This window comes from Alternaria conjuncta, assembly GCF_024043145.1.
Source record: "Alternaria conjuncta strain BMP 0040 chromosome Unknown scaffold_5, whole genome shotgun sequence".
Lineage (NCBI taxonomy): Eukaryota > Fungi > Ascomycota > Dothideomycetes > Pleosporales > Pleosporaceae > Alternaria > Alternaria conjuncta.
The window spans coordinates 488808-515824 of NW_026250094.1; the positions used below are offsets into that span (position 1 = coordinate 488808).

At 51.5% G+C, this 27017-nt stretch overlaps 9 protein-coding genes across 9 annotated transcripts; 4 read left to right on the plus strand and 5 right to left on the minus strand.

The window, feature by feature from the left end:
- Positions 1 to 726: 726 nt before the first annotated feature.
- Positions 727 to 1957, plus strand: J4E85_003840 (uncharacterized protein; the record flags this gene model as incomplete). Its single annotated transcript, XM_051468105.1, has 2 exons — positions 727 to 1680; positions 1769 to 1957. 2 exons carry the CDS (start codon positions 727 to 729, stop codon positions 1955 to 1957), a joined length of 1143 nt encoding a protein of 380 aa, XP_051327697.1.
- A 3724-nt stretch (positions 1958 to 5681) lies between these two features.
- J4E85_003841 (uncharacterized protein) lies at positions 5682 to 6355 on the minus strand (the record flags this gene model as incomplete). The annotated part of the gene is given in 2 exon segments (XM_051468106.1): positions 5682 to 5741; positions 5759 to 6355. The coding sequence occupies 2 exon segments, from the start codon at positions 6353 to 6355 to the stop codon at positions 5682 to 5684; spliced, it is 657 nt and encodes a 218-aa protein (XP_051327698.1).
- A 533-nt stretch (positions 6356 to 6888) lies between these two features.
- Positions 6889 to 7288, plus strand: J4E85_003842 (uncharacterized protein; the record flags this gene model as incomplete). Its single annotated transcript, XM_051468107.1, has 2 exons — positions 6889 to 7199; positions 7249 to 7288. The coding sequence occupies 2 exons, from the start codon at positions 6889 to 6891 to the stop codon at positions 7286 to 7288; spliced, it is 351 nt and encodes a 116-aa protein (XP_051327699.1).
- Positions 7289 to 8921: 1633 nt separating this feature from the next.
- J4E85_003843 (uncharacterized protein) lies at positions 8922 to 9428 on the plus strand (the record flags this gene model as incomplete). The annotated part of the gene is made up of 2 exons (XM_051468108.1): positions 8922 to 8940; positions 9058 to 9428. The coding sequence occupies 2 exons, from the start codon at positions 8922 to 8924 to the stop codon at positions 9426 to 9428; spliced, it is 390 nt and encodes a 129-aa protein (XP_051327700.1).
- Positions 9429 to 9993: 565 nt separating this feature from the next.
- J4E85_003844 (uncharacterized protein) lies at positions 9994 to 10755 on the minus strand (the record flags this gene model as incomplete). The annotated part of the gene is made up of 1 exon (XM_051468109.1): positions 9994 to 10755. One exon carries the CDS (start codon positions 10753 to 10755, stop codon positions 9994 to 9996), a length of 762 nt encoding a protein of 253 aa, XP_051327701.1.
- A 2082-nt stretch (positions 10756 to 12837) lies between these two features.
- On the minus strand, positions 12838 to 14139 carry J4E85_003845 (uncharacterized protein; the record flags this gene model as incomplete). Its single annotated transcript, XM_051468110.1, has 1 exon — positions 12838 to 14139. The coding sequence occupies one exon, from the start codon at positions 14137 to 14139 to the stop codon at positions 12838 to 12840; it is 1302 nt and encodes a 433-aa protein (XP_051327702.1).
- A 929-nt stretch (positions 14140 to 15068) lies between these two features.
- On the minus strand, positions 15069 to 16935 carry J4E85_003846 (uncharacterized protein; the record flags this gene model as incomplete). Its single annotated transcript, XM_051468111.1, has 2 exons — positions 15069 to 16140; positions 16685 to 16935. The coding sequence occupies 2 exons, from the start codon at positions 16933 to 16935 to the stop codon at positions 15069 to 15071; spliced, it is 1323 nt and encodes a 440-aa protein (XP_051327703.1).
- Positions 16936 to 18979: 2044 nt separating this feature from the next.
- On the plus strand, positions 18980 to 19816 carry J4E85_003847 (uncharacterized protein; the record flags this gene model as incomplete). The annotated part of the gene is made up of 2 exons (XM_051468112.1): positions 18980 to 19273; positions 19346 to 19816. 2 exons carry the CDS (start codon positions 18980 to 18982, stop codon positions 19814 to 19816), a joined length of 765 nt encoding a protein of 254 aa, XP_051327704.1.
- Positions 19817 to 20303: 487 nt separating this feature from the next.
- J4E85_003848 (uncharacterized protein) lies at positions 20304 to 26725 on the minus strand (the record flags this gene model as incomplete). The annotated part of the gene is made up of 6 exons (XM_051468113.1): positions 20304 to 20311; positions 20365 to 22229; positions 22280 to 26241; positions 26291 to 26510; positions 26560 to 26633; positions 26681 to 26725. The coding sequence occupies 6 exons, from the start codon at positions 26723 to 26725 to the stop codon at positions 20304 to 20306; spliced, it is 6174 nt and encodes a 2057-aa protein (XP_051327705.1).
- Between the last annotated feature and the right edge of the window lie 292 nt (positions 26726 to 27017).

The following is a 27017-nucleotide window of genomic DNA, read 5'->3' on the forward strand; positions in this document are numbered from 1 at the left end:
CTTTTTGTTGACGTTTGATCGCACCATGTTTCGGTTAGTCGAGGTTGTTTCTGCTCATATACGCTGCTTTTGAATGACGTTTTCACTAGTAACAGCTATCCGCGAATGAATTTTTTATTAATACTTCCACCATTCCTTCTTGCACTTATGTTCGTCTTGCGTATATATCCCGTGCGCAAGGTCTTCATCACACGCCTTACACAACACCGAATGCAACACGTTCATATGCGAAGTGTTGGTGTGGTTCAGAATGAGGACAGAGCCACATTCGTGGCGTAGCCATACCGAATTGGTACCTCTTGTTCGCTACTCGGATATACGTTTTTTCCATTGGCCAACCTTTCCCATTGAGGCTATGAAGTGTGGCACAGCGACCGTTGGTAAACACCAATGATGTTGCTGCAGGACGACGCCACTATATGCACTACAAGGTCACCGGTATTGGCCCCGCGTCAAGCTCAGCCTGCCTGCACCAGCCTTTCCGTTCTCGCATCAGAATTCACAGTGTGTTTTAAACACCCGACTCCAGAGCGTCCACCACCACTGTTGTTGCATGTGACGAGCTGCGTGCGAACGCGACGACGAATCTGTGCTGAGAACAGCTCCACGACCAACGCCTACGTCAATACATGATAGAAAGGCTTGTTTACCCACCATTGTAGTGCAGCTCCGTGTCAACGCTAACTTCACAGCAGTGCTAAGGCTCACTACGACCCTACCTCCGCGATGCGTACCAAGCCTAGTCCAATCGGCAACGTTAAAGCGCTCAAAAGATCGCTCGAAGCCGTTTCACAAACTGGCGACATCGACGTCGAAAAGAATGGCGACTATTCCATCGACAACGAAGAGTGCCTTCCCTTCGAATACAAGGCAGTTTTGGGCAAAGGCGGAAGTGCTTTCGTGCAAAAGGTGCAACACAAGACCACGAGAGCAGTGTTTGCAAACAAAGTGGTTGCATTCCCTCGCGAGAAGGCTAAAGGCAGAGACCAGGCGAAAGGACGATACTACAACGAGCTTGCAATCATTCGAAGTCTCAAAGCTCATCGGCACATGATTGAGCTGTTTGCCACATACAGGACGCCCCGATCAGGTGCCTTGATTCTACGTCCAGCTGCGGACCAAGGCGATTTGCAACAGTACCTCGACAACTACGCCGACGCACTCGATGATCACACGACAGCATCCGCTAGTGTAGCTAGAATGACTAAAGTCTTGGAGCAGGCCTTTGGATGCTTGTCAAGTGGTCTTGCGTACATGCATGGGATGGGCATTCGCCACAAAGATATCAAACCAGGGAATATCCTAGTTCATCAAGGCGTCGTTATCTACACTGACTTCGGCGCATCAAAGGACACTATAAAGGATGGACATAATACCACAGAAGGAAAACCTGACTTCTTGACACGGAAATACTCGGCACCTGAAGTGCTCGAGTACGAGAAGAGGAACTTCTCTGCAGATGTTTTTTCTTTGGGTTGTGTGTTCGTTGAGATACTTTTACGCTTGTGTGGCTTGACAGAACAGGAAAACTTGAAGGCTGAGGGCTACTCAGGCATCTTGAATGCGCTCCATACTCAACTTGCCTCCGCAGAACTCCCTTCAAGCGTTTCGTGTCTTCGCGAAATCGTCGTTTCAATGACACTGACGGAAGCTACGGGTCGTCCTGGCTCTACAAAGGTGGTAACAGATATCTGTTCCCACGAGGCGCTGGCATGCTTAGCATGCTACTCCGAGGCTCGGGTACAGCCGCCGCAGTTACAGCCACCAGAATTCGAGCCACCAGCTCGAGGACCACCAACTCCAGGTTCACCAGCTTCGGAACCAACAGCTCCACAGCGGCAATCACGAGCTCAACTTCAACCACAACCACAAACTTCGCAATCACAGCCTCAATTTCAACAACTGCGATCGCCTACCCCACAACCCAAAACTTCTCAATCACAGGCTTCACGGCTAGGGACGATACACCCACGAGAATTGGATCCACATACCCCACAACCGGCATGGAATCATCAATTTGAGAGATATCTTCATCTACTGTTTAACGACGAATACCAGCTATGGTACTGGAATCATCATGACGGTAAGCAGTCGCGTTGACAAGCACGAACATCTATTAAAGACCATCAGGGCAAAGTTGGGTGTTCTTCGACTGGGTCCCGCTGAACATTGCGCCCCCTGTCCCGCAACTGCAACCCCAGGTGCAAATGCAACTTCGGCCTCACTTCGATGCAAATCAAGCCAATTCAGGCCACGCACATCAACGCGTAGACTCTGCTCGCGCCGCGGAACCATTGAATATTCGCCAAGGGAAACATGTCTTCGGCTACTACGACGGTAGGCATTCACAGCCTGACAGTCACTACGAACACCTTGATCCTTGTATGTCGTTATCGAGTATGATCATGTATCACAGCGCTAATTCATAAAAGCGTTCTTCGTCAAGGATGCGGCCTTTTTCATCGAAGGGAGGGTATGTATCGTTCTCCATAACCAAAACACAACTGATAGGATCAGGTCTTCTCAATGCTCTTCAGCGAAGCAGCTGGTGCAAATGCAGTCACTGCCCTGAAAAACATAAACAACGTGACAGATTACAACAGCTCCATCTCCGTGGTAAAGTACCGTGAAAATGTACATTCGCAAGTGCGTAGATTCATCGTGGTTAAGCGCAAAAGGGAGTTTTGTTTCGCCGTGTAAGTCAAGTCTTGATCACCATGGTGCGCTGCTAATGATGGAAGACCTATCTTTACCTACCAGGGTAAAGGCACGAAGAAGCAGGGTGTCTCTCCACATGAGCACGCCATCGCATTCTCGCATGGATACGCCGCTCATTTACTTCCAGACGAGGCCCCCCTTGCCAAACATGCTATTTGCATCGTTATGAACAATGGCGAAAGGCCTCTAGCAGTGGCATCGAGGATCTACTTTGGGATTCACCATCCAATCCAATACAACGTCAAAGTCAAAGACCTTGGTGTTGTACATCAAGACTGGTTGCCAACCTTTGTTGGCTATTGGAACATGGAGAATCTTTCCGACACTCGGCAATCTACCGAAATTACCAATGAGGCTGCTCAATATGACTATTCGTGATATAGCAATACAGAGAGATCTTGATGTGCATCAATCTGGGTGGTAGAACGTCTTTTTTTGCTGGGTTCTGTGAGAAGGTAATTGGCCTTTCTCTACTTAAATAACAAACTCGTCAGCATTAAATCGTTGCCCCTCGATTAATCGAGATGTCAGTTTCTGAGATACTGCTTTCTTGAGCAAGCTATCTATTCAAAAGGACACATTGAGCGGCTGAAAGTTTGTTGCATCTCACTAGACTTTACTGTGGAAAACCCTCAAAGCTACCTAGGTATCACAATCATACCTACCTTTTGCCGAAGTACAATCTCAAAGACCTAGCCCAACCCAAGACCAGACCGCAGTCTGAGCCAAAGGCGCGCTCTATTCTTTCTCACTGTGTAAAACTGGCGGAGTATGTGGTGTGTGTTTCGTGCGACAATTACTGCCCAGGGGGCCCACTTTCCGCGCGCCGACCTATGCAGCCGGGCCTCATGTGACCGCGAACGCCGAGGACCCTAGGGCGCGATTCTCGTGTGCACTGCACAGCGCGTCACCAACACCCAGAAGACTCGCGACTGTTCAGAGCTGAAGCGCATATGCCTCCACCGTTTCTAGATCTCAACGAATCGGAATTGCCATGACGTTATGATTCATTCCCTGAACTCCGCCCGCAATGCCGCCCCGGCGTCGTCCGCCGGTTTGGCCTAGCCGTACCATTTGCTCGCCAGGACAACCCAGGCTACAAACAAGATGGCACTGTCGCTCCCACAGGGTAGTTGGGGTTTCTCGATGTGCGCCCACTGCATACCGTCAGATCGAGTAGGACGGCGCCTCGATATGGCCAGCGGCCCAATGTTCGTCAACGCGCAACTGCAGGAGACCAAGACAAGGGTAGGCTGGTGGGTTGAACCTGATCTTGTTTGATGGAGGTTTACTGACAGGAAGCAGATCGAGACCACTTTCGACGCCACTTAGATCTATACGTCGAATACCCTCTATGTCCGTCGCTCGCCAGCCCTCCGCTACGCATCCGCACACGTTTCCTCACCGCCGCCGAGCTCGCGCATACACAATAAAGACATCTGAAGACACCCGTGGCTACGTACGATGCCCTCGTCTCGCGGTCTCTGTGATATTGGTCCTGTCCTTACGCCAGCGTCTTGCCACGGGAATAGTCAACTCGCTTGTCTGAGCCCTTCGTCCACGAGTTCTCTTGGGAAATTATTCTTCGACCCGATTAATAGCGAACACTAAGAGCATGGTTGGCGTCATGAATGTCTTTCACCTGTGGAGATGCTGCGTAATGGGATAGGCAATGCTTCATGCAGTCATGCTACCCTTTCGTGTCTAATATCTGGCTGACTTGACGGGGCAACAGAACAAGAGAGTAACGTTGTCATATAAAAACAGAAGAGCAGATTCCACATATCGGTCCACGATCGAGGGGTCTTTCTGGTACGCTGGGTCACGTCTCATCGATTCCAGCTTCTCATTCTACGGAATTCGCACGCGCGAAGTGTTCGATACATATCTCCAATGGTCTCACAACATTTCTTACGAACTCCGTCCTCCAATTCTTGTTTTTATCCGAAACCCCCACGTCAAAGCACCATTTTACAGCTGTGGCATAGTCGTCTCCGCCTTCTCCGCCTACACTGCTAGCCCACTTCATCGCAACTAGCACGTCCAATGCATGCTCGGCGTTGGTGTCCGTGTTAGGTAGATGAATCTTGCGCGTAGGCAGGTCTTCCAATCTACGACCAAAGCAAAGCTCCACGAGCAGGATACCGAGAGCATAGAAGTTACGATCATTCACCGATGATCCGGAGGAGGAGGACTGATTTTGATCATGCGACAAGTCTTGCCGGATGAAAGGCTCCCCGTAGATAGGGTCTTGACTATCTTCCTTGCGAGGGTAAAAGATGACATCTCTCTTACCAAACCCTGTTCGCAGCCAAGGAGTGGACCGTAGTTGTCCAACCGACGAAGCGAGAAGAAATGCGATCCGGTAGCGCTGCCGCCGGGAGATGGTGCCCTCAAAGTCTTGAGAGAGGATGTGATCGAGCGTTATGGGAATGTCCCCATCAATTTCCTTGTCTTGAACGGCGGGATGAACATGGAATGCTTGCCCGTCATGGCTAACGATCCCCATGCAATCTACACGATTCGTGTCGCACAATCGCTGGCACAGCTCCATCTTCCGACCGATGACCGAGTCGAGGACGATTTCCTGTATTTTCGGCTTGAGGGGAGTAAAGCCTACTGTCTTTCGTCTCACAGTGGGTATTGATAATGATGCCCTCGGTATTGGCAAAGCTGCTGGACTTGGCTGACGAAGAGGTGGCGCTAGAGTCGCAGGCGTCGCTACATTGTGAACGGCCGAGCAACTAGACATTTCACCGCAACTGATCCTTCTCCAGCGCCATGGAAGGGGCTCATAAGACAAAGGGGCGATGAATGTGAGGACGATCTCAAAGTATACTTCGGCAAATGTCCGATGCTCCAGTCGCAAATTTGTAGCGTGGTGCGGCTGGCACGAACACTGCCAAGAAGTTGTCAGTGCCCTATAGAGAAGATTGGCCTTGCTTGCTATCTTCCTGAATGTACTATCCATCGATGAGATTTGCTTGGTGTATCCGGGTGTAGCATCTTGACATGCAGAGACTCTATCGCTAGAGCGTACGAGCTTTTCCAGGCGCTCGTTGCATTCTTTAAGCTGGTCAACCAGTTCGTTTCGCTTTCTTTCCCCAAGGCTGAACTTCATCCGGAACATTTCATATTCCAGATTTCCTCTTGGAACGGGAATCTTTGAAGCTCTTGAAAAGCCTTGAAGGCTTGGCGATTTGTTGCGACGCTGCCCTTTCTGTTCTGGTAGTGAGAGCCCGTCTTGAATGCTCTCTTTATCGAAGCGTATCTCCCTGTTGAATTCTTTTACCACATCGTTCATGTCGGTAATGATGCTCAGGTACAGCTCGTATGATTCATTCAGCCTTCCTTCCAATAGCTTTTGCAAAGCTTTGTCATCCCATCCCTGACCGCCCGGGTCTGCTACCAGTCTTGCAACCTCATCCTTATTACCGACAAGTGGTATCAGAAGTTCCTCGAGGTTCTTTGTGTACAAGACCTTGTGGAATTCAATGTCTTGTTGACATTTCTTATGGTGCTTTCGTATGTGCCAATAAAGGTTACGGACCTTCGCAACGTCGCGCCAGTGCTCGATGCCGCTTAGTAGGAGTGGGAAAGCGCCAAGAACAACACCCGCTACTTCTAGACCGCTCATATCGTTTTTGGGAGTTGTACTATTAGGAATAATTTTGTAATAGATGGCAAGGTGAGAGATTTGAAGCGGGAAGGCTGAGATGGAAGGAGGGGTCGGCGGGCTGCACAGGTGGATTCCCCGCACCTTTCGCCCCCAAATTACGTCCTGAACAGCTTCCAAGCCCATGACGTCCTCACACTGAAACCAATCAGACTCGCATCTTCTCTTGCGCCTCTGATCTATGCGCAATCTTTCTCTATGAAAGATCTAAAACAGCGAAACTGCGTGTGCGATACTCTGCACTGACATCTGTCTCGACTCTCGACCACCTCCTGCGATCCGTTCGCTTGCATCTCACTGAAGGATAAACCATGACATCCTCGATGTCAGAGCGATGTCGCGCCTGTGTCAGAAACCTCAGAGACGTGATCTCCGCCCTATCCGAGCCAGGGTCCACCGGTGAGCATGTCGAACAAGCCCAGGTTACCGAGGAGTTAGACAGATTCACTCTTTTTGTTGGGAACATAGGTGGTTTCCATGACCCTGAGTCATCCATGTCTGTCGAGTCGCGGCTACGTGAGGCAAAAGATGTGCTCAACCACATCTTTTGTCTCCTGGACGACCTGAATGAAGCTGCAGAAGAGCTTCGCCAGATTGTCTCTGGTGAAAGACAGGGTATGACATGTGTTCTTGATGAGAATGAGGATGGCAAAGACCTGAGGACCAGCGAGGAGCATGAGCTTCGAGACGAGATCCGCGCAACTATCACACGGCTCTTTAGGGTTTTATCCCTCGTACGACAGGCAGCGCCTACAGACCCTTTCGCCAAAGCTCTCAACCGGAATCGCTATCACTTCAGCGATCAGTATGACATCGCCCATGTTGGTCAAAGATATCCAAATCTTGACACGGAGGACAAAACCTGGCTTCGCCAACGTCTTGGAAGAGCTATAACAGATAGGCGGCGCTATCTCAGCTATATGCAAGATCACCGTGATAAATTGGAAAGGGAAATCGATCAAGATGAGGATGCCAAAGATACCACGGGAAAAATACACGCTCCTACCACAGATCAGCCGCGGGACCACGACTCGAGAACAGACATCATAAGCCGCCCATCATTCTCAACGCAGCCAACTACCATTATTCCACAACAGATCACGCTTGGTTTACTGAATGCAGAAGAGCTAGACTCAGGCGACGATACTCATTCGTACACAACCGTATCTCGCTCAGTCGATGGAAATGACGAGCCGTCTGATACAGTCCGTATACCAAGGCTTGAGAACCTACGTTCTGGCGACAGAAAGGAGATTGAGTGCCCCTTCTGCTTTCGGGTCAAAAATTTCAAGAACGAAAGTGTGTGGAGACAACATGTCTTCTACGATATCCGTCCTTACGTCTGCACATTCCCGGATTGTGATGCACCTTATTTCGGGGATATCAACAAATGGTTTCAGCACGAGATGTCGTATCATCGAGTGGCGTACAAGTGTTTTCTTTGCCCGAACACGCTATGTCACCAGGAGAAAGACTATGTTGCCCATCTAAAACGGAGACATCCAAGCACGTTTGACCGTGCCGAGAGCGAACAGGCTAAGACTCTCGCTCAGGTACCGCTCTCTGAGATACCAGCAGCCGACTGTCCATGCTGCACAGATTGGGTCGATCGTTTGAAAGAACATGCAGGCCTTGCAGGTGGACTAATGCCTAATGAGGTCTTGACTGTGAACCCAACAGCATTCAAGCGCCATCTCGCGAAGCATTTGGAGCAACTCGCAGTTTTTGCTATTCCGACTAGCGCTACAGTTGATGATCCAGATGATTCAACCGATGCTCATGAGGTAAGGAGCTATCATACGGCTGAGTCGGAACTCTCAGATTTGAGCTTTTCCAGCGAACGTCGCCGTGATGGTACTGTGTCAGATGGCGAGAAATCCTCCGGAAGTGCACAACACACAGTCATCTCCGCTGCTGAAGATGCAAGTCCGATGCCGATTTGGAACTCGCAGTATGGGAGATATTTGCACACATCTTTCGATTCGACTTCTGGACGTCAGTTCTGGACTCATTATATAGAAGGTATTATTCTTGTGCGCAGGGTGTCTCACAGCAGGTCACTCACATAGTGCAGGCCAGGGCTGGGTTTTCTTCCAATGGTACCAAGCCGAACATCAACATGCCGATTCAGGTTCCAGCGGCGCAGCGCAAGCAGGCCCATACTTCCAAATAGGAACGGGCCAAGCTATCCCAGGCACTTATAACTACGCCCAACCAGCACCAAATAGCCATTTGGAGACGTTGGATTCCTGTACGTGTAATGACATACAGGAACATACAAGTGATTGACCTTGTATAGCTTTCTACATCCGGCACGGCAAATTCTTCCAGCCTGGCAAGGTGCGTTATGAGACGGCTTCAAACGAGTTCGATATCCAAGTACTAATGAGGCGCCAGGTCTTCTCTGTCCTCTTCAGTGAAGGGGCTGGATCGAATGCGACGCGGTACAATGACTCTATATCCATAGTCAAGTACGGGGGGCGGGTGCATACTCAGATCAGACGCTTTATAGTAGTCCAGGCAAAGAATGGCTTCGCATACTCCGTGTAAGTGACATATGCACAGCATTTGAAGCGCTTCGCTGATATCCTATAGTCCTATATTCACGTACAGTAACCAGGGAACTAACAAGCCTGGAGTTGTGCCTAGCGAGCATGCTATAGCTTATTCATACGGATACCAGCCAGTGCTCCTGCCCGGCGAGACCGGGATTGAGAAAGACCCAATCTGCATCATCATGAACCCAGGGGAACGCGCGCTTTCAACTGCATCCCGGATATTCTTCGGCATTCAGCATCCGATACAGTATAATGTAAAGGTCAAAGACTTGGGTTACGTTCATCCCGACCATCTCGTCAAATTTCGAGGCTACTGGGCGATGGAACAGCAGATGGGTAGTGCACAGGATATGCAAGATATCGGCGAAGACCACGACGGAAACGAACATCCTAACACAAGCACGCAAGGTTACTCACACCCACAAACTACGCAAGATGTCGACAAAGGCGAAGTCGAAAACATCGCTTCTAAGTAAGCTACACAAGGCTATACTTGATCAGTCACTCATGTTGCGTAATATGCTCCCTGTGTCTATTAGCCTTACTATCTGTTTGTTATGCGCTACCGTCAATTTGCACGTCACGTTATCGTCGCTCTCTCACATCCTTAAATACATTGCTGTGGTGGCATCATTTCATGTGCTGATTCGTGCTCTGGCAATGTACGTACCGGATGTGACGTTCATTTAGATAATAGTGCGTTCCCTCCGTGCATTACGGTAGCCGGATAGACGTGCTGAGTTCCCAGCGATAACTGTTCGGTGGCTTGTCTTGGAAATTTCATTGAGATTGCTACCCCGGATTCGTAGCTTCATCTTGCGTGGGTATTCGAGAAGGAAAATGAATAATTGCGCAAAGGTCTGCTTTAATATGAAACCACAGAACCCTCAATCCACAAAGCTACATATGGTCCTAACAAGATGTAAACTGCAATTTCGTCGATGGCCAATGCCGCCTGTCACCATCATTCAATATAGCTAGTGTCTAGCGTTTCAACCTTGGGTTGAAAGCACGTTTCCTAGAACTGTAATGGTAAATGATCTACGCCGCACCCCCAACAACACACCCCTCATTGGCATGCCAAATCAAATCCATCGCATAAACAAACAGCCTATCCTCGAAGAGCGTACGAGATGCATGTAGCCCGTCGATCTCATGTTGAACCCCCATAGCCCGCCGCGCTTCGGGTAAGTTATAAACCCAGTCGGCGAACAACACATACTCCCTATGATGGCTCCGCACAGTCCTTTGGCCATTCGTTAGATCCAACACGGGGTCATACCAAGCACAACGCTCGCCTTGATCATTGAACTGGAAATGCTGCCTACTGAACACATCCAGTTCATGCACATCTTGTTCGAGGCTACGCAGATTGTTCGAGAACATCTCGTAATCCGAAACTAGTACATTCATCGCAGGAACCAACGTGAACTCCAGCGTGAACTTGAGCTGATGAGCCTCAGTCGATGATGGTATATACTGCGCTTTCGTGCGGAGCGCGGTGAGACTCTTAACCAAAGCCTTGAGAGGAGCAAATATCTCTTCGTAGCTTAGAACGACGAAGGCGTTGTTGAGGGCTGTGTAACGGTCTACATCCAGATCCTCGTTGAGTTCCAAGGCGATGCGGGCGGCGCGCTGGGTTTTGTGGAAGGTGACGCCGGCTTCTCTATAGCGATCTTCCAATGAGTTGCAAAGATTGAGAAGACTATCGGCGCGTTCAATGATCTCTTGGATACCGGTGCGGGCTTTCTTGGCCTCCTCGTCGGCTTGCTCTGGAGGTACGGGTTCGCAGTTTGGACACATGTTGGTGATACGACTGATAGGTTGGATTGGTACTCCCTGGTTAGCTCTGGTTGCAGTGGCCGAGGGAAATGATAGGATGAAATTACGTCTTGTGATATAGAGTGCTATAGCAGCGAGCGCTGTGAAGCTTCACCCCTAGAGTATACATGTAGTCTGCACAGCGTGTTAAACTTCATTCACCCACCGTCTCACCAACCCTCGACGTCAGTAACCGCCAACATAGTCCAGTACGGGTCCTTCACGATTCCCTCGTTTTCCACCACGCCATCGACAAAAGCTTCCGTATATGCAGACTTTGACTTCACGACCCCATGCTCAATTTCCAGAAAAGTCTGTACCCACATCCGAAACATATTACCCTCGCGGCTGTGCTTAGCGGCCAGCGCCTCAGTTCCATCAAGATCGGAGCGCTCGGCGAGCTTCGCTACTTGCTCCTCCACCCATACCAGTCCAGCCTCCAGATTGCGGAGTGGTTTCGCCAGTTGAGAAAGCGTAAGTTCACATTCAGCTTCCAGTACGCGGAGTTGATCGACGTTCTCCGGAGCAGTACCTCTTGATATCACCCATTTCTGCAATACCGCATAGGCAGCGTCGAAGATTTCGTCCCATGGGTGAAAGAACGGTTCTTCAGAGCGTGCGCGGCCGATTTCGAACATTTGGCTGAGCCGTGCACACACAGTCTGATCGACTGCTTTCGAGCTACAAGTAGCGATTGAGCGTCGGAGCGCATACGGAACTTTGTGGTAGGCGATTCCAGCGACTCGAAACCGCCTTTCGTATTTGTCCAGTCTGGCGAGCCATGAGAGAGCCCGAGGCTTTGCCCAATCAAGCCAATCTTCGTATACCGCCGCAGGAGGTAAAAGCGCTGTGTTTGCGCTGTCTAATTGCCAGTCGTACGGTAGGTTGTTGATCCATGTGTCGATGCGCTTCTTCTGGGATCGTGACAGAAGCTGACCATATGTTTGTTTTGATGAGATAGCCATGGGTATTTGATCGTGTTTCGTGCAGGGCGGTCCCGCTCAGTCTTGTAGTACGGCTTGGGAAGTCGGCTGTTTCGTGTTGATATCGACTGATCGCGCAAGAGGAAGTGGTTGTAGAACGCGGTCGGGCGATGGGGTGAGGGGCTGTAGCCAGTGCTCGTCAGTCGCCTGTTGTTGTGATGGAAACGCACATGGCCGTTTGCACGTTGTGGTGTGTGCGCTAGTCACACTCATAGTGAATGCAGCTTTGGTCGTCGCAGCGTTTGTGGAAGCGCGGTTTACCGCGTTAGCCTAAAAGGTCTGCCGACGACAAGCTCGCGCTGCTGAATCAATTCCAACATCAAGGCTGGCCTTGAAGTATACAATATGTCTCACTTCATCCATCGTTCATATGGAGTAGCAATGTCTACTTCAGGTGTGGTGTAGAAGAGCGCGAGAGTTAAAACACACTTCGTAGAGTCAGCGCTCTTGGAACATCGCAAATACTTTGCATACTAAGCGTTCGGCAATGGAAACCCCGTTCTCTTCAAAGCAGCTCCATAATAGGAGAACGTCAAAACCAGAGCTCTGCGCCAACGTTGCGCAACTTCGATAGGATGGAGAGTGAGCGCTCCATGATTCTGATGACGTCACGCGTTCGCGCGAGCCGCGTCCTCACGTGGCAATTCACCTAGCTGAGATGAGCTTTGTTTTGGTCGCTAGTCGGTCTTGTATTCGGCGAAGATGAGGTGACATCCCAAGGATGTCGCGTCGCGTGTGGGTGAAAGAGGCTGGCTGGTACGATTGTCCCCTGAGATGGCTGGACTAATGACATCATCGATGCGACTCATGCACGCATGTGACAGGCAGGGCAGACCTGGAGCCCTCACACTTGACATGCCCACTACCAGCCTGCTGCACTCACGATGTTGCTGTGATGGGAAGTAAAGCAAACATGCAAACTTCATTAATCATCAATATACACCAATAACTGACTACCTAGGTATGTACCCAATCCACCAGTCAAAGATCTATGCAAGACATATACAATAAGCTCAAAGGTATGTACTCATCACATCGTAAATAACCGTTCCCCTCCCTATTTCGCATCAGCAGTAGCTGCTTACTGCCCGCCAACAGCGATAGTAAACAGCTTGGGGCTACCAGCGAAGATCGTGCCTGCCACGTCCTGACCACCATCCGGAACAACATCGTCATATGGGAAAGCATACCCGCGCCCATCCTTCTGCATTTGATGAACGATGCGCGAGTAGTGGTTAGTCGTCGGGTCCTTGTAATACTGGCTGGGGTTGCTGCCGTTGGGCAACTGATTGCCAGGCGTGTTTAGCAAAATGCTACGGTTGAATGCCGCAGCGAGACGGGGAATCACTGCGTTACGCGCTTGGTTTGATCCAGTTGCAAAGGGCCCGGTGCTACAGGTGAAGATATCCCTAGCTGATGGAGCAGCAAACTTTCCTGCCTCGCCTAGTTCGAGCTCGTTGCCTTGGACGCGGCCCTTGAGATTGCCGGCTGCGGCCTGGGTGTTGATGGTCATGTCTTCGTTACGGTACTTGTTCCACACTGCCTGGACGTAGCCGTTCCAGTAATCTCCCCAGGCATTCTCATTGCCGACAAGCAGGTTGTTTGGGCTCAGTACGCGCAATGGCTGCCCGTTGGCCTCGTAGATCAGCTTATCCCACGGTCGACCGTCACGCTGGGCTTGCGCGCGCAACTCCTCCATGATTCTCCGGAAGCCATCGGCGCCCATACCAGGTACTGTTTGGGTCTTGCCATCGTTGCTGGTCAAGCTGAGCGCAACGGGGATGCTGACGAAGTCGACGTAGCTAATATTGGCGAAGAGCTGTGCGTCGTTGTAGGTGAACTCGCAGAAGGTCCAGTTGATGTTGAAGTTGGGGTCGCTGGGGTTGGTTACACTGGGCTCAACGACGGCAGGGCCGGGATTGAGAAGGAATGTGAGCTTTGCGCCGATGCTGAACCAGATACGACCACCAGCGATCTTGGGAATTCTGACATTGACCGTGTTACCAGGACGGCCAAGTGGAATGGCGACATCGGCTTGAAGTGGCTGTTGGATATCCTTAGGGGCTACTGGGTAGTAGATGGACTGGCCGTCTGCTTGCACAAAGAGAGGAGTGTTGTTTCGCTCAAGAGCAAGGCCGGTGATGTAGCAGTATACATTGTCGGAGTTGGACTTGTTCTGCAGTGCCAACTGAAGAGTGCCAGGTGCGGCCTCAGCGAGTACTTGTTGCTGTTCGTTGTTGGCTTGTGGAGCTGCTGCGCGCTTCTCATTGCCGGCGTCAGCGGGAGTGGGAGCGGGTGGTGCCGGTGCCGGATTATCCTCCTGCTTGCCCCGATTTTGCCAACTCTGGCGGCGCTTGTTGACGAAGCTCTTGAACGACTTCATGATAGAGTGGAAGAAAGATTTCGGGTATAGTGATAAAGAAACGCGAAGTGAGAGTTAGGGATAATGCGAGTTGCAGAAAAAAGGTAAGGAAAGCAGCGAATATCAACAATGTTGTAATTGCGCAAACCGCGAGTACGTCACACAAGATATATCCTCGTCCAGTTATAGTCAATGCACTGAACGCGCCAATGTCCTGGATTTCAAGGCGTGAATGCAGGGTCCAGCTGATGTCACACATGCGACAAGATTCCAGGGCGATCAAGGCACGTGCAAACCTGTTGCGATCGCCGACTCGCGCGCCGGCCTAACGTCAACAATTTCGCGTTAGCAACCAATCACATTTTCACAAGCGACACCACCTTGTCGCGGCCCGATGGAGGAGAATCCCATCTTCAAACCACGCGTGGCGCGCTCGTGGCATCTGAATCTGACACTTAAAACGCGGGGTGCAGTGTGCGTGGTATCTTGGGACTGGTATTGGACGGCGCCCGGTGGGCGGGTTAGTGTCGTAAAGGAAGGTATTAATGAGCGGTAAGCGGAAGTACGCGATGCTTTGCGACAGTGTACATTGGAAGAGGCCCGTTTTGCCTACGTTGCGTCTGTTCCAACGCCTATCAAACACCGGAATTGTCTGAGATAATCACGGTATGCCACGCCAATATGCTGAAAACGCGTACAAACTGTATGCCCCCACAGGAAACGGCTATCGTACAGTCCGATGTAAGATGCTTTGTACAATAGTGAGATCGGCAGTCTGATTCACATGCTAGGGCGAAAGGCCTCGAGGCATGCCCACGAGCTCGCAGACGAGTGATCTGTAATGCGAACAGCGCAACGGCGCGATGCAACGTCTTGCAGTGCGTCAAGTTGTCGTGAACAAAGTCGCGCATGACTGCCCGTGGCGATTATTCGACGTCCTGATACGGGGATCAGAACGGTGCTCCATTTCCAAAAGACATGCCAGTATAGTTGTTGTAGCTGTCCTCTCCCCAAATACCTCCCGCCATATCGAAGAATTGGCTCATGTCGAAGTCGGCACCCCTCATGAGCGCGAAGGGGTCGTTGCTAACCTCGGTCACCGGGACTTGGTTCATGTCTATGCCGAAGTCTTCCATATAGTTGGTGCCTGCTAGCGTGTCGTATTGATCTTCCGCGTGTCGTGTCGGACACGTTGTTGGTGCGCTGGTGATGGGACAGGAGCTTCCGCTCATACTCCGCTCAACCGAGTCGCTGGGCGTAGATACTGATGGCGTCTGGCTAGGCCGCTCCGGTCGGATTTTGCGAATGTACCAGTTTTTTGTCAGTTCATTAATCATCCGCATAGCGTGCCAGAAGTCGGGGTGGGGTCGCTTTGTTTTATCGAACGTCGATAGAGTCTGCATCCTATAGCAAAGTGATTCAAGACAGAGATCTAGGCGCACTCTTTCTTGAGCAGCTTGAGTATCCCACCCGATGGCGGCGTGGTCTTCACTAGGTATGCATAACTTGGCGACCGTCATGATGACTGGTGGTAATCGCATCCATTCCGAGAACGATATGAGGTGATATTCGTGGGCTGGAAATGAAAGCAAAGTATCGAGAAAGCGCTTGCTGGCTTCAAGAGCGGAGAGTAGGCTGTTGATCTGTGACGAACGTACCGATGCCGGTAACTCCGAAGGAGACGGCCGAAGGGCTACGCTGTGCAGTTGCATCTTGGCGTATGAGAAGGAGAGTTCGAGTAGTCGTTGAGAGGGGACACCGTTGCACTCCCGTTTCCATGTATCGAGTTGTACATCTATGAATCGAACGTGCATCAACGCTCGCCCATCAGACATTGGCAGTTGCGAAGTGTTAGCTGTGAACAACTCATCTTGTACTTGGTCATCAATCTGCCGCAGAGATATCAAAAGGCTAATGGTCTCATCGGTTTCGTACTCGCGATCTTGCTTCAAGCTTTGCGCCCACTCGGTCATGGTTGAAGTATGCCTGAGCAGATTCGGCTTCTGTAAACCCGCCGCAACCCTGCTAGAGTCAGCATGCAAAGTCACAATCTGGTGAAGAGAGCACATACATGGACGAAAGGTAATAACAGCCTAGGAATGCACGGCGTCTTTCGCGCAGTTCCTCAGCTGGTGGTGGTGGAGCTGGAGGTCGCTTTGGCAACATTGGAGAGACTAAAGGCTGAAAGTCTTGGTGTAGGCCGATGTCTAGAGCCAAGCCTGTGACGAGATTATGCAAAAAGAAGATTTGCTGTGTTTTGTGGCTGAAGACAAAATGATACCTGCGCGGATTAGTAGATTTTCGGTAATGGTGGGTACCATCCTACCATGAGAGATAGACCAGTACGCTTTGAACTAGGCCCAATGTCCTCCGGGGTTGCAAGATTGTTCTATTAGCGAGCTCTTGGCGAAAGATCCCATCAAGTGCCATCTGGCGAGTGTGATGTTGCCATGATGCCACCAAGAATATCGCGAGTGAAAGCATGGGCCTGTGCTCATGAAGCTGTCTTGCAGTGACTTGAGGCGGTAGCATAACAAAAGGGAACGTGGCCGACATCTTTCGATACTCTATCAGTAGTGTGTCTGCTTCGCCGGATGTGAGCAACCGCTGGACAACCTCATGCTCGATAGGAGCTTCGGGTCTTTTCGAAGTCCTAAAGATGCCCTCACGAGCGTTAGGAGCATCTTCACGGTCGTCAAATCTGTGTATGGTGCGGATCTCCTCAAGATACTGTCGATCGGCTTCAGCACTCTCTGATGCATCGTCGGTACTTTGGTCAGGCGGCACGGCGTTCGGTTCGTAGGATGGTGTCGGCATCCAGCTACCCGGCGCCGTGTTAACTACTCCCCGATTCCGCCAACGCTCCGCTGCGATGTCTCTAGGGACTGGCTGCGATGCATTTGCTGAGTCTGTTGTGGCTTCACTGTCAGCCGCATGGACGAGCTTGGCTACCAGGCCATCGATCTTTTGCTCGACCTGCGCGATTCGGCTACGAGTATCATGAGTTGAGATCGAAGTAGACGGGCAGCGACTTACGAAGGGGCACGCAGCTTCCTCGCTCTACGCGGCGCTTCTGCCCAGACACATTCCTTGCCGGCTGAGAAACATCTGGCGGATGGTCAGCGTCTTTGTAAAGACATGAAGATGTGGAGCCACGGCTAAAGTATCACGCTCCCATTGGCTGGCGTACCTCTGACATAGTCCAGATTGGGCGCTCGGCAAACATCGCGTCTTCAGGTTCCGGCAGCGTTGGCACGCCTGTGTTGTTCGCGGTACACCCGCTCTCGCGGACGGTTGCTCAGTTTCCTCCATCCGATGCGATGGCGCAGGATCGCTGCAGGTGCGAGGAGAGGGCAAGAGCCAGACCCAGCACGGGACGGAGGGACGATCAACATCCGTCCCGGGTCGCCTGAATTACTCATCGACGCTAAACTCCTGGGGTCAACTAGGTACCGCATGAAATGAACACTACAAACATAATATATTTCAAAGCACATTTGTATCCATTGAGTGCTCAACGAAACATTGAACCTTTACGCTTCAGATTTACAAACTTCCCTTTCTGCTCTAACACTTCCCAGGCTTCGTCGTTTGGAACCTTGGGAACCATCAGACCACGAGAGACTTCGGTCATTGTGTACAACTTTCAAGCGCACTCATTCAATCTAAAACTGTAGCTTTGAAGCCAACCTCCAACCGTACCAAAGCGTTGCACCAATCGTAATGAGGTTCAGATGTATGCTCATCGCATGAGCTCTAGAAAACGCCCGATTGAGAACCTTCATGTCATCGCTAATGGCTCCATTGAGCTGCGCTTTCCCATCGCGAGTCACTTATTTTTCCATCAGCTATCAACGAAGTCGCGAAGATCCGTGCATACTCACCTTGATGAACCCTTTCCGCCATCAAGTCCTTTGTTCTCGGACCAAATACAACCAAATTGAACCCAGCAGTAACACCAGCGACTGCGAAAGCGATCCAGTCACTCTTCTCTGCAAGCAACGAAAGTGGCCCACGAGGCGGAAATGTCGCAGCGACGATGAGTAAAAGAATCGACTGGCTTTGAAAGTATATTGGAAAGACCCGCTTCTGCAGAGTCGTAAACGCCGATCTGGGAAGAGCTTGGTAGCAGACTTTCGTCATTACAAAAGTCTGGTAGAGCTCGGTTCCGAGTAAGGTGGAGTAGGCCAGGAGGTGGACAGGCGGAAGAACAGCCGCGACATAGTCAGGAAAGGTAGACATGGCAACGCCAATTCGATTCAGAGAACAGATTGCGGTATGAATCAAGAGCCGCTATGAGATATCGATACCCATGCCGCATCAGCAAACCTTTGACTTTCGCTGCCGCCTAGCATGGCGGATCTGATCGGAAGTCACATAGACGTTCGCATCCGTCCCGGCGAGGCTCTAATGCATATGTTTTCCGCGCCCCAAAGACCTTCCGCATCACCAGCTACAGTATGCGACACGAGTAGATAGAGTCGCGAAATGCTTGTGGGCGTGTCCTGCGCATGACGGCATGAAGCAGCTCGGGCAGCATTATCGCGAGGTACCTGACGATTAGCGCCGCACCCCGCAACTCCTTTACCATCCATCCCAACTCCCCGAGGATCTGCCACCACCACGCAGCTTCCGGTCATGCTTCCGCGCATCACGAGCGCATGTCGAGCTGCTTCAGGCAAAGTGAAGATGCAATATGGCACCCCAAATCTGGAAGATCTCTGCTCTCCATTCCGCCGGCGCAATGGCTGAGCGCAGTATAGCTGTCACTGTCACTGCTAACGACGTACATATGTACTGGATGAAGCTCACACTCTGGGATTCATAGTAGCATCTCATTAGACAATCGAAAGCCTCCAATATGCGCGCCACACTCCTGTCCCTCCTTCCTCTCGCTCTCGCAGCACCAGCCGTACTTCACCGACAAGCCACGAAACCCATATACTGGCTCCTAGCCGGTGACTCAACAACCGCCACCAACGGCGGCTGGGGCGATGCCTTCCTCTCCACAACCGTCGCGGATGGCTCCTCAGGTCACAACTACGGGCACAGTGGCGCGACAACAAGATCGTTCCGAGCTGGCGGCGACTGGGCCAACGTGACCAGGGACATCGGGACGTACAAGGAGGACTACAGGGTGTATGTGACGATCCAGGTATGGCACCCAATGACGAGGAACAGAGATTTCGGGTGAGGAAGAGGAACAAAGTAGCTAACATCCCACCAGTTCGGCCACAACGACCAAAAGCCCACCTCCGGCGTCTCCCTTACAGATTACCGCACAAATCTCGCAACCTTCGCCTCTGAAGCCGAACAAGCAGGCGCGATACCCATTCTCCTCTCACCCCTCACCCGCCGCACATTCAACACAACTACGAAACGCGTTATCGAGAACCTGTCGAACGAAACAGCCATCACACTCGATGTAGCCGAGGCCAACGACTTGCACATTATCGATCTGAATAAAGCATCGACGGCTTACGTGAATGCGATTGGACAGAAGGGCGCGGATACGTATAACTGGGGTGAGAACGGCACAACGGGAAATGATCGCACGCATCTGAATCCGTGGGGTGAGGTGGTGTTTGCAAGGATGGTGAGTGATCTGTTGGTGGAGAAGTACGGGGAGGAGTTTGGCGAGTGGACGGTGGGGAATGAGACATTGAGTGCGTTGATCAGGGATGGGAAGGTGGCTTAGGTGAGTGTTGGTCAGATACTGGACGAACGAGAGAAGCGTGGAGGTAGCTAGTTTGTTACAAAAGGACTGCATTTGAGCGCATTTTTACACGATATGTTACAAGTACAAGAGGCCTTTTCATCCATACCCCTGCCCTTCATACCCACCACTAGCCCACCTCCTTCCCTGCGCCTCGCCCTGACCCTGCGCATTGCTGAACGTAGTTGTACTCGAGTTCGGCGTATCCCAGGGTGCATACTGGCTACCTGTATTCATAAACTGACTGCTCGGCCTCGAAGCCGGAGATGAAGCTGCACTTGTATGCGAATAAGGCATGTACGGTTGCTGCGTTGGAGGCAGCGGTGGCGATGTATACGGCAAGTACTGTTGGTGAGGGGGCTGCGGTGCCTGCGATGGACCTGGATACAACCAAGGTTGTGCCTGATTGAACTGCTGTGATTGCCGATGTGGAAGTGGCGGTGGGTATGATTGATTTATAGCACTATGGTTATTGCCCTGTGGTGTAATTGGAGGTGATCCATACTGTGGTGGAGACGCGATATGCTGACCCCGCGCAGCGTAGTCGTGTTCTGATATTGATCGGTCTAGCGGTGGTGTGGGCTTCGAGTAGCTTGACTGCCGCTGCTGGTGGTACCGATTGACTGCTTCCAGGTTTGCGACTGACTTGCGATTGACAGCCTTGCTGTTCCTCTTGAGTCCGTGGTCTGCACTACCCTTTCTCAACGTCGTGCTGTCAGGCTGCGGGACGCTAGCTGTGGATCCAATCGAGCTGTGTCTCTGTGATGGGAGCGAAGAGGCCGAGTCTTGTCGTTGTCGGTCGTCAATGGACGATCGCATACCTTCGGACGATAATGGTGGAGATTGAAGTTTGCCCTGAGCAGGTATAGGGGATGAATGGCCAGCGTACGAAGATACTGGGACCTCTGGAGCCGGCTGAGCATGTGTAACCGTTACAGCCTCTGCCCTTCCCGGTCTGAGGTGAAAAGGCAGACTCCAGGGCTCCTGGGAGTGCTGGCCATGTGGTGGTGCAACTTCCTTTTCATCGCTGTGTAAACTGGATTCGCGCACTGCTTGCAAGGGCAATGGTGGTACCGGACGACGGCGGTTTATCCCAGCACTAAGGCTTGACGGAATCTCTTGGTGCTTTACGGTCCTGAACCGCTTCACTGTTGGGTTGCGTTTGCAGCGATCCTGTGCCTCTCTCAACAGTTTTCGTATCTTGGCCTCTTCCGACAAATCTTCTTCAAGTTCCACATCGGTGACACTGCCTGCGTCCGTCTGTCCAGCCACGGAGACGTCGTCACCTTCCCATTTGTCGTCATCAGTCTCTTCCTCCTCTTCATCATCGGAATCTTCTTCCTCGTCCTCATCATCGTCATCATCCAGATCGGAATTTTCATCCTCTTCTTCTGATGTGTCAAGTGCTTCGGTTGCAGACCCTCGATTCGGATGTCGTGCGTAGACGTTGGCGCCCGCTTTGAGTAAAGCGTCCACACAGGCTGATTGACGATGAGCGCAAGCTTCAACGAACGCTTCATCCAAGAGATTATCCGGAGGTTTCATCGCGAGAAACTTGTCCAGAACAGTCTTGTTGCCTCGGATGGCAGCCGCGGAGATAGCACTTCGGTACATTCCGCCCTGAACCCGAAAGTCTGCTCCAGCATCAAGTAGCTTGACAACCACTTCCATACGATTGAAGTATGAGGCAGCCACAAGAGCAGTGTGATACTTGCCATCATGATGATTAACAAGTTCGATAGCTCGGTCGAGAATTTCCTCAATGATAGCCATATCGGCTTTCATCGCTGCCGTTTGTAGGGCGTCGCCATACTTCCCTCCCTTTGCGTGTATATCGGCCTCATGTTCTATCAGTAGCTGTAACACGCCCAGGTCGTTGCCGTAAGCTGCTGCAGATACCGTAGAGCCAAGTAAACCTCCTTGCGCTGAAGCATTGGCACCGTTGTCGAGCAAGCGTTGCACGACGGGTAAGACGCCAGACTGAGCGGCAGCCAGGATGGGGAATCCGTGTAAGCCACCACTAGCGTTTACATCGGCGTGATGTCTGATGAGGAGCTTTACGATTTTGTCAAAGCCGCCGGCAGCGGCTGCAGAGAGTGCACCGCCAAACTTTCCATTCGCTGGCCGGATGTTGACAGCCGCACCATGCTGTAACAGCTCTTTGACGATGTCGAATGAGCCAGCAGCACAAGCCGCCTGTAGAGCCGAACCATACTCACCGGATATGGGCTCCGTGATGCTAATGTCGGCACCGGCTTTCAGTAAGACTTGGACACTTTCCATATCCTCGGCCCATGCAGCAGCTTGCAGCGGCGTTCCATATGGCCCACCAACAGCGTTGACATCCGCGCCAGCTTGGAGCAATACCTCGCAACATTCCTCATCGCCTTCGGCCCTGTGTAGAAATTAGTCTCTTTGAAGATGACCAGGGCTGCTTGAACTTACGCTGCAGCGTGGAGTGCTGTACCGTACTTGTCGCTTGAAATGTGCACGTCGGCGTTGTGAGAGATAAGGAATCTCAGCCCATCTGCATCGCATGAGTCGGCGCAGTTGATCAAAGCTGTTGTACCTCTAGCGCAGGCTGCATTGATGTCGTGGACGTTCTGCAAGAGGAGCTCCAGGTTTTCAGTGAGCAATGTAGATGCTGCCAATGAAATCACTGGCCAATTATCCTCCCCTCCGCGTACGTTGACATTAGCACCATGTTCAAACAAAATCTTGGTTGCAGTGCTGTCGCCTTGCTCCACCGCAGCAACAATGGCATACGAGAAGTGCCCTCCGAATGCGTTCACATCAGCTCCTTCTTCGATAAGAAGGCGAATGGTGTCTTCATCGCCAGTATGAACAGCAGCTTGCAGCTCGGTGCCGTAATAACCAATTGGTTCAGTATTGAGCTTGGCTCCGCGCTCAAGTAGCAGTCGAACGTTGTCGGCATCACCATGCCATGCAGCGGCCTGGATGCATGTGCCGTAATCTCCACCGCGTTTGTTGACGTCCGCGCCTTTATCAAGAAGAGCCTTCATGATGTCTGCTGTACCGTCGTATGCACTGGCGGCTAACGCAAAGCCATACGTAGGCCCTTCCGTATCTGTGTTGGCGCCAAAGTCGAGAAGCAGCTCCACGGTCTCCAGGTGCTCGTTGTCGGTAGCCTGATACAGGGCCTCGTCTAGTTGCGTTTGATCGATTCCCTTTGGATGAAGTAACTTGAGCACTTCCGTTCTACCGTAGAAGGCGGCCAAAGAAAACGCTCTCTGGTACCTGATGATGCACGACGGTACTTTGGATTCTTTTTCCAGAACGGCGTTGACAATAGCATCGTAGCCCCGTTGCGCAGCAGCTTGCAATGCCTGTTCGAGCACGAGAACGCGCTCCTCTTTCTCGAGCAAGATCTCGAAGACTTCTAGATGGTTGTAGGTAGCAGCTGCGTTCAAGAAGCTTCCATAGGTCTTCATCGGTCGGCTCAGGTTCCACGACTGTGACAAGAGGTAACGGACAACATCAGCATGTCCACGACGGGCGGCGGCACCAAGTGCAGACCCGTAGAAGTACTCTTCGTTGGGGTCAATACTAGCGCCTCTCTCGATCAATAGGCGAACAGCTTCAGTATTGCCTGAGAATGCGGCCACATTCAGCGCTCTTCGGCCAGGGCCACCAATGACGTTGACATCGGCGTTGCGGTCGAGCAGAAGCTTCACGACGCGATTTTCGAGGTTGCCCGCAGCCGCGTAAAGCGCTGTTCCATGGTCCGACGACGAGGCGTTTACATCGGCCTCGCGGTCGAGTAAAGTGCTGACAACATCGTAGTGGCCGTTCCTTGACGCAGCATGCAGCGCGGTAGGATTGGCGCTGCTGCTCGAAAAGTCAATGTCAGCACCTGCTCCCAGTAGCGCATTGACAATCTCTCCACAGCCACCATCGCATGCGTAATACAGAGGCTGGAAACCCAGTGAGTCTTGTAAGTGGACATCCGCCGTCTCCCTGTGGCTAAGGATGTGGTCGACTAAAGCAGGGAACTCGAGGATTACAGCGACATGGAGTGGCGATACGTCTTTTTGATCTGTCATGTTGTGAACTTCTTCTATGGTCTTCCACCATTTTTGACGAGCGTCAGAGGCTTCTTGCCAGAACGAGTGGTCGAAGTCAATCTCTTCGAGCACATCCGGTGGTGCTCGCTTCGCATGTTCCACCCAGTACCGAACAGGATATCGTAGATCAACGTCTAGCAGACCTTCGTCTTGATTTTCTTCTCCAACCGAGGATGAATCAGCCTCGTCTTCTTCTTCATCTTCATCGTCTTCGTCCTGTTGGTCATGATCGTCCTGTTCGCTTTGTTGGCTGACGCTATCGTGTACTGACTTGCTGTCGGCTTCGGTCGTATCGGTCGCCTCTTCTGCTTCGACCTCAAGATCCTCCGCTGGCTCTTCTTCCTCTTTTTCTTCCTCTTGATCTTCACTATCGTCCTCTAGCTCGTGTTCTGCGGTGTCTTGATGTTTGACGGCGTCGTATATATACTCCAACGAACGCAACGCGATGATGCCATGCTGAACATCGTCGAGATCCAGAGATAAGTCGTTCTTTGCATACTGTCGGAGATGTTCCTGTGCGGAGATATCGATCCATTCGACAGTGCTGTTATCCAGATCCCAGTCGTTACCTCTCAAGGTGAAGAATGCACCACAGCGAACTATGTATGCTTTCAGCTTGTCCACATCGTTGCGATGTTGCTGAGGTAGCTCGGCCATGATCGCAAGTTCGCGCATGGTGGGCGCTACATACGCCGAGATTCTGCAACGCAATATCTCTTTCGTGTATTCATGGCCCTCCGCTTGTGGGTTTAGGACGCGCTTTCGCACGTGCTCAAACATGTCGGTCAGACCATACGGAAATGACTCCAACAGTCTTCGGATCTGTGCGTGCTGTGTAGATCCGGGGACCCACGCATTCTTGACTTCTTGTACGACTAGACTAACGTAGATCCAGTTGTCTTCCGCGCGCGAGTAGATGTGGCGCTTCACGAAATATGCCAAAGACCTTGGAAGATCCAGCTCGTCGACGCTGTTTGATATGTGCGCTTTGAGGTCGTCACTAATCTGCGCAGAGTTCTCCGCGTCGCTCAGATTGATCTCCAACGATCGCGGTCTCAAGCATTTCTCGATGTTCGGGCGCCCGCTGCGATTGAGAAGCAGCCATCTAACGGGTTGACACTCTTCTTCATCGTTTGTCGTACCCTCGGTCTCTAGCGTCTCTGACATGTACCGCAAGAATTGTTCCAACGATTCTTCCGCAAGCTGCTCCACACCATACACCACGATGTAGATCTTAGTGTTAGGCAGATCCCGCGCCATCTTATGTAGTGCTATCCATAAAGCAGGCACCTTGAGTATCTCTTCAGTGTCAAAGCTTTGCTTTCCAGCGTCTTTGCTGCTCCGAGAATCTGAAAGCAGGTGTCGGGCAAGATCTTGGTCCATGTCGATCATCTGGCGGACAGCCATTTGCAGCAGACCTTTCAGCGATCGTCGCATCGTGTCGCCCTGGTCGCAAAAGAACGATATGATCATAGAGTTGTTTGCTTGTGCATTTCGGAGAAGTTCAAGAGCAGAAGATGCGATCGCACCTTGGCCCGTACCAGCCTTTCCATGGATCCAAAGGATGGGACTTGCGTTCAAGTTCTTCCAGGTCTGAAAGTTTTCGATTTCCAACACTGATGATGACTTCGTGCCCTTCGCTCCTGTGTAGGTGCCCTTTACGGCGGCTTCTACGTCGGCGAATCCTTTGCCGAGCGCATCCATCATGCTGTGGTAGGTGCGATCATCGACTTGAGATTGTCGAAGCATGTTCTGACGCGTCTTGATGATGCTATCCGCCTTATTGGCTGTCTCACGGATCTCATCAGAGACGGAAGTGAAGTTACCATCCTTTGGCCCAGGGAACTTGTTGAGTTGGAAATGATCCGACATGAGAGAGATGCTGTCGAATGATTCGATTGTTGCCGAAGATTGTTCAACAATGCGCTCTTTGCTTTTGAGCCATGTGATTCCTTTCACGAGATAGTTAACCAAATCGCTATCGTTCTCTTCCCAGAAGCAAAGTAGCCGAAACTGAGCTTCTCGCGCCATATAAGAGAACTCGGAGAGTAGACTGCGCAAGATCTCCGAGTCTTTTTCCAAGACCTTGAGTAGACTAGACGGCGTACCCCAGCCGGCGACTTCAGCCATGGATGCCAGAACCATTGCCTTGGACTGGCTTGACGTGCCGTGAAAAGGTGTACCGAGGAAGAAGCATCCAGCGATCCAAGGATACACGTTGGGAAAGTCTGTTTGGCGCGATCTTGACATGAGCAGGGCCTTCTCGAGAATGATGCCCCCAAGACAATGCGAGATGAAGATGATGGGCGTTTTGGTTTGGTTCTCCAATACGTTGTTAGCATGTAGTCATCACGAGTACGTACTAACTCACCACTCGTGACCTATCGAGGCTATGTAGTAGTTTGTTCGCGACATTATCGATGCGTTCGTCGACTGATCCTTTTCCGAACCACTGCGACTGATACTGGAAAACGCTAATCTTGGCATGTGGAATCTTCTTCGGGAGCATATTGGCATCGCGAAGCCAATGCACTTTGCTCTTCTTCCATGTATATTCGGGGTCCGCTCCCAAGCCTGGAATGGCGATGATCCTCGAAGTTATTAGCTTTTGATTCTCGCGTTGGACTTCCAGCCACCTACTCGATTTTGGCCGAGAACTTTGACGTTGTCTGCTCATCACTAGGGTAGACAACGTTCAGTCCGGGGTTGAAAGACTGTGCTTGTAAACATGTAGAAAACCGAGTGTGAGCAGAACACTAACCTGTGCATCGAACTTCGAATGCTGGACCTTGGTGGCCGAGGCCATCGCGAATCGTGGTGCTGTAGCAAACCCGCGCTGCAAACTGGCAACTAAAGGCTACAGCGTAATGTTAAAACCATCTTGTGAGGTATGCGCTCTAAGTTTGGAGAGCGCCGCGTTTTCACCCCCTGCATGTGGATTTCCTTGGAGACTTTGGGGGCCGCTTATGTTGGGGGCCAAATTACCGAAAAGGGTAAGACGCATGAGATGGCGCACAGCCGCTTGATCACAACTGTATTGATTGCCGAGTATCGATCGTCTGGCGCTGTTCGCGATGGCGCGGGACCGGGGTAGAGGC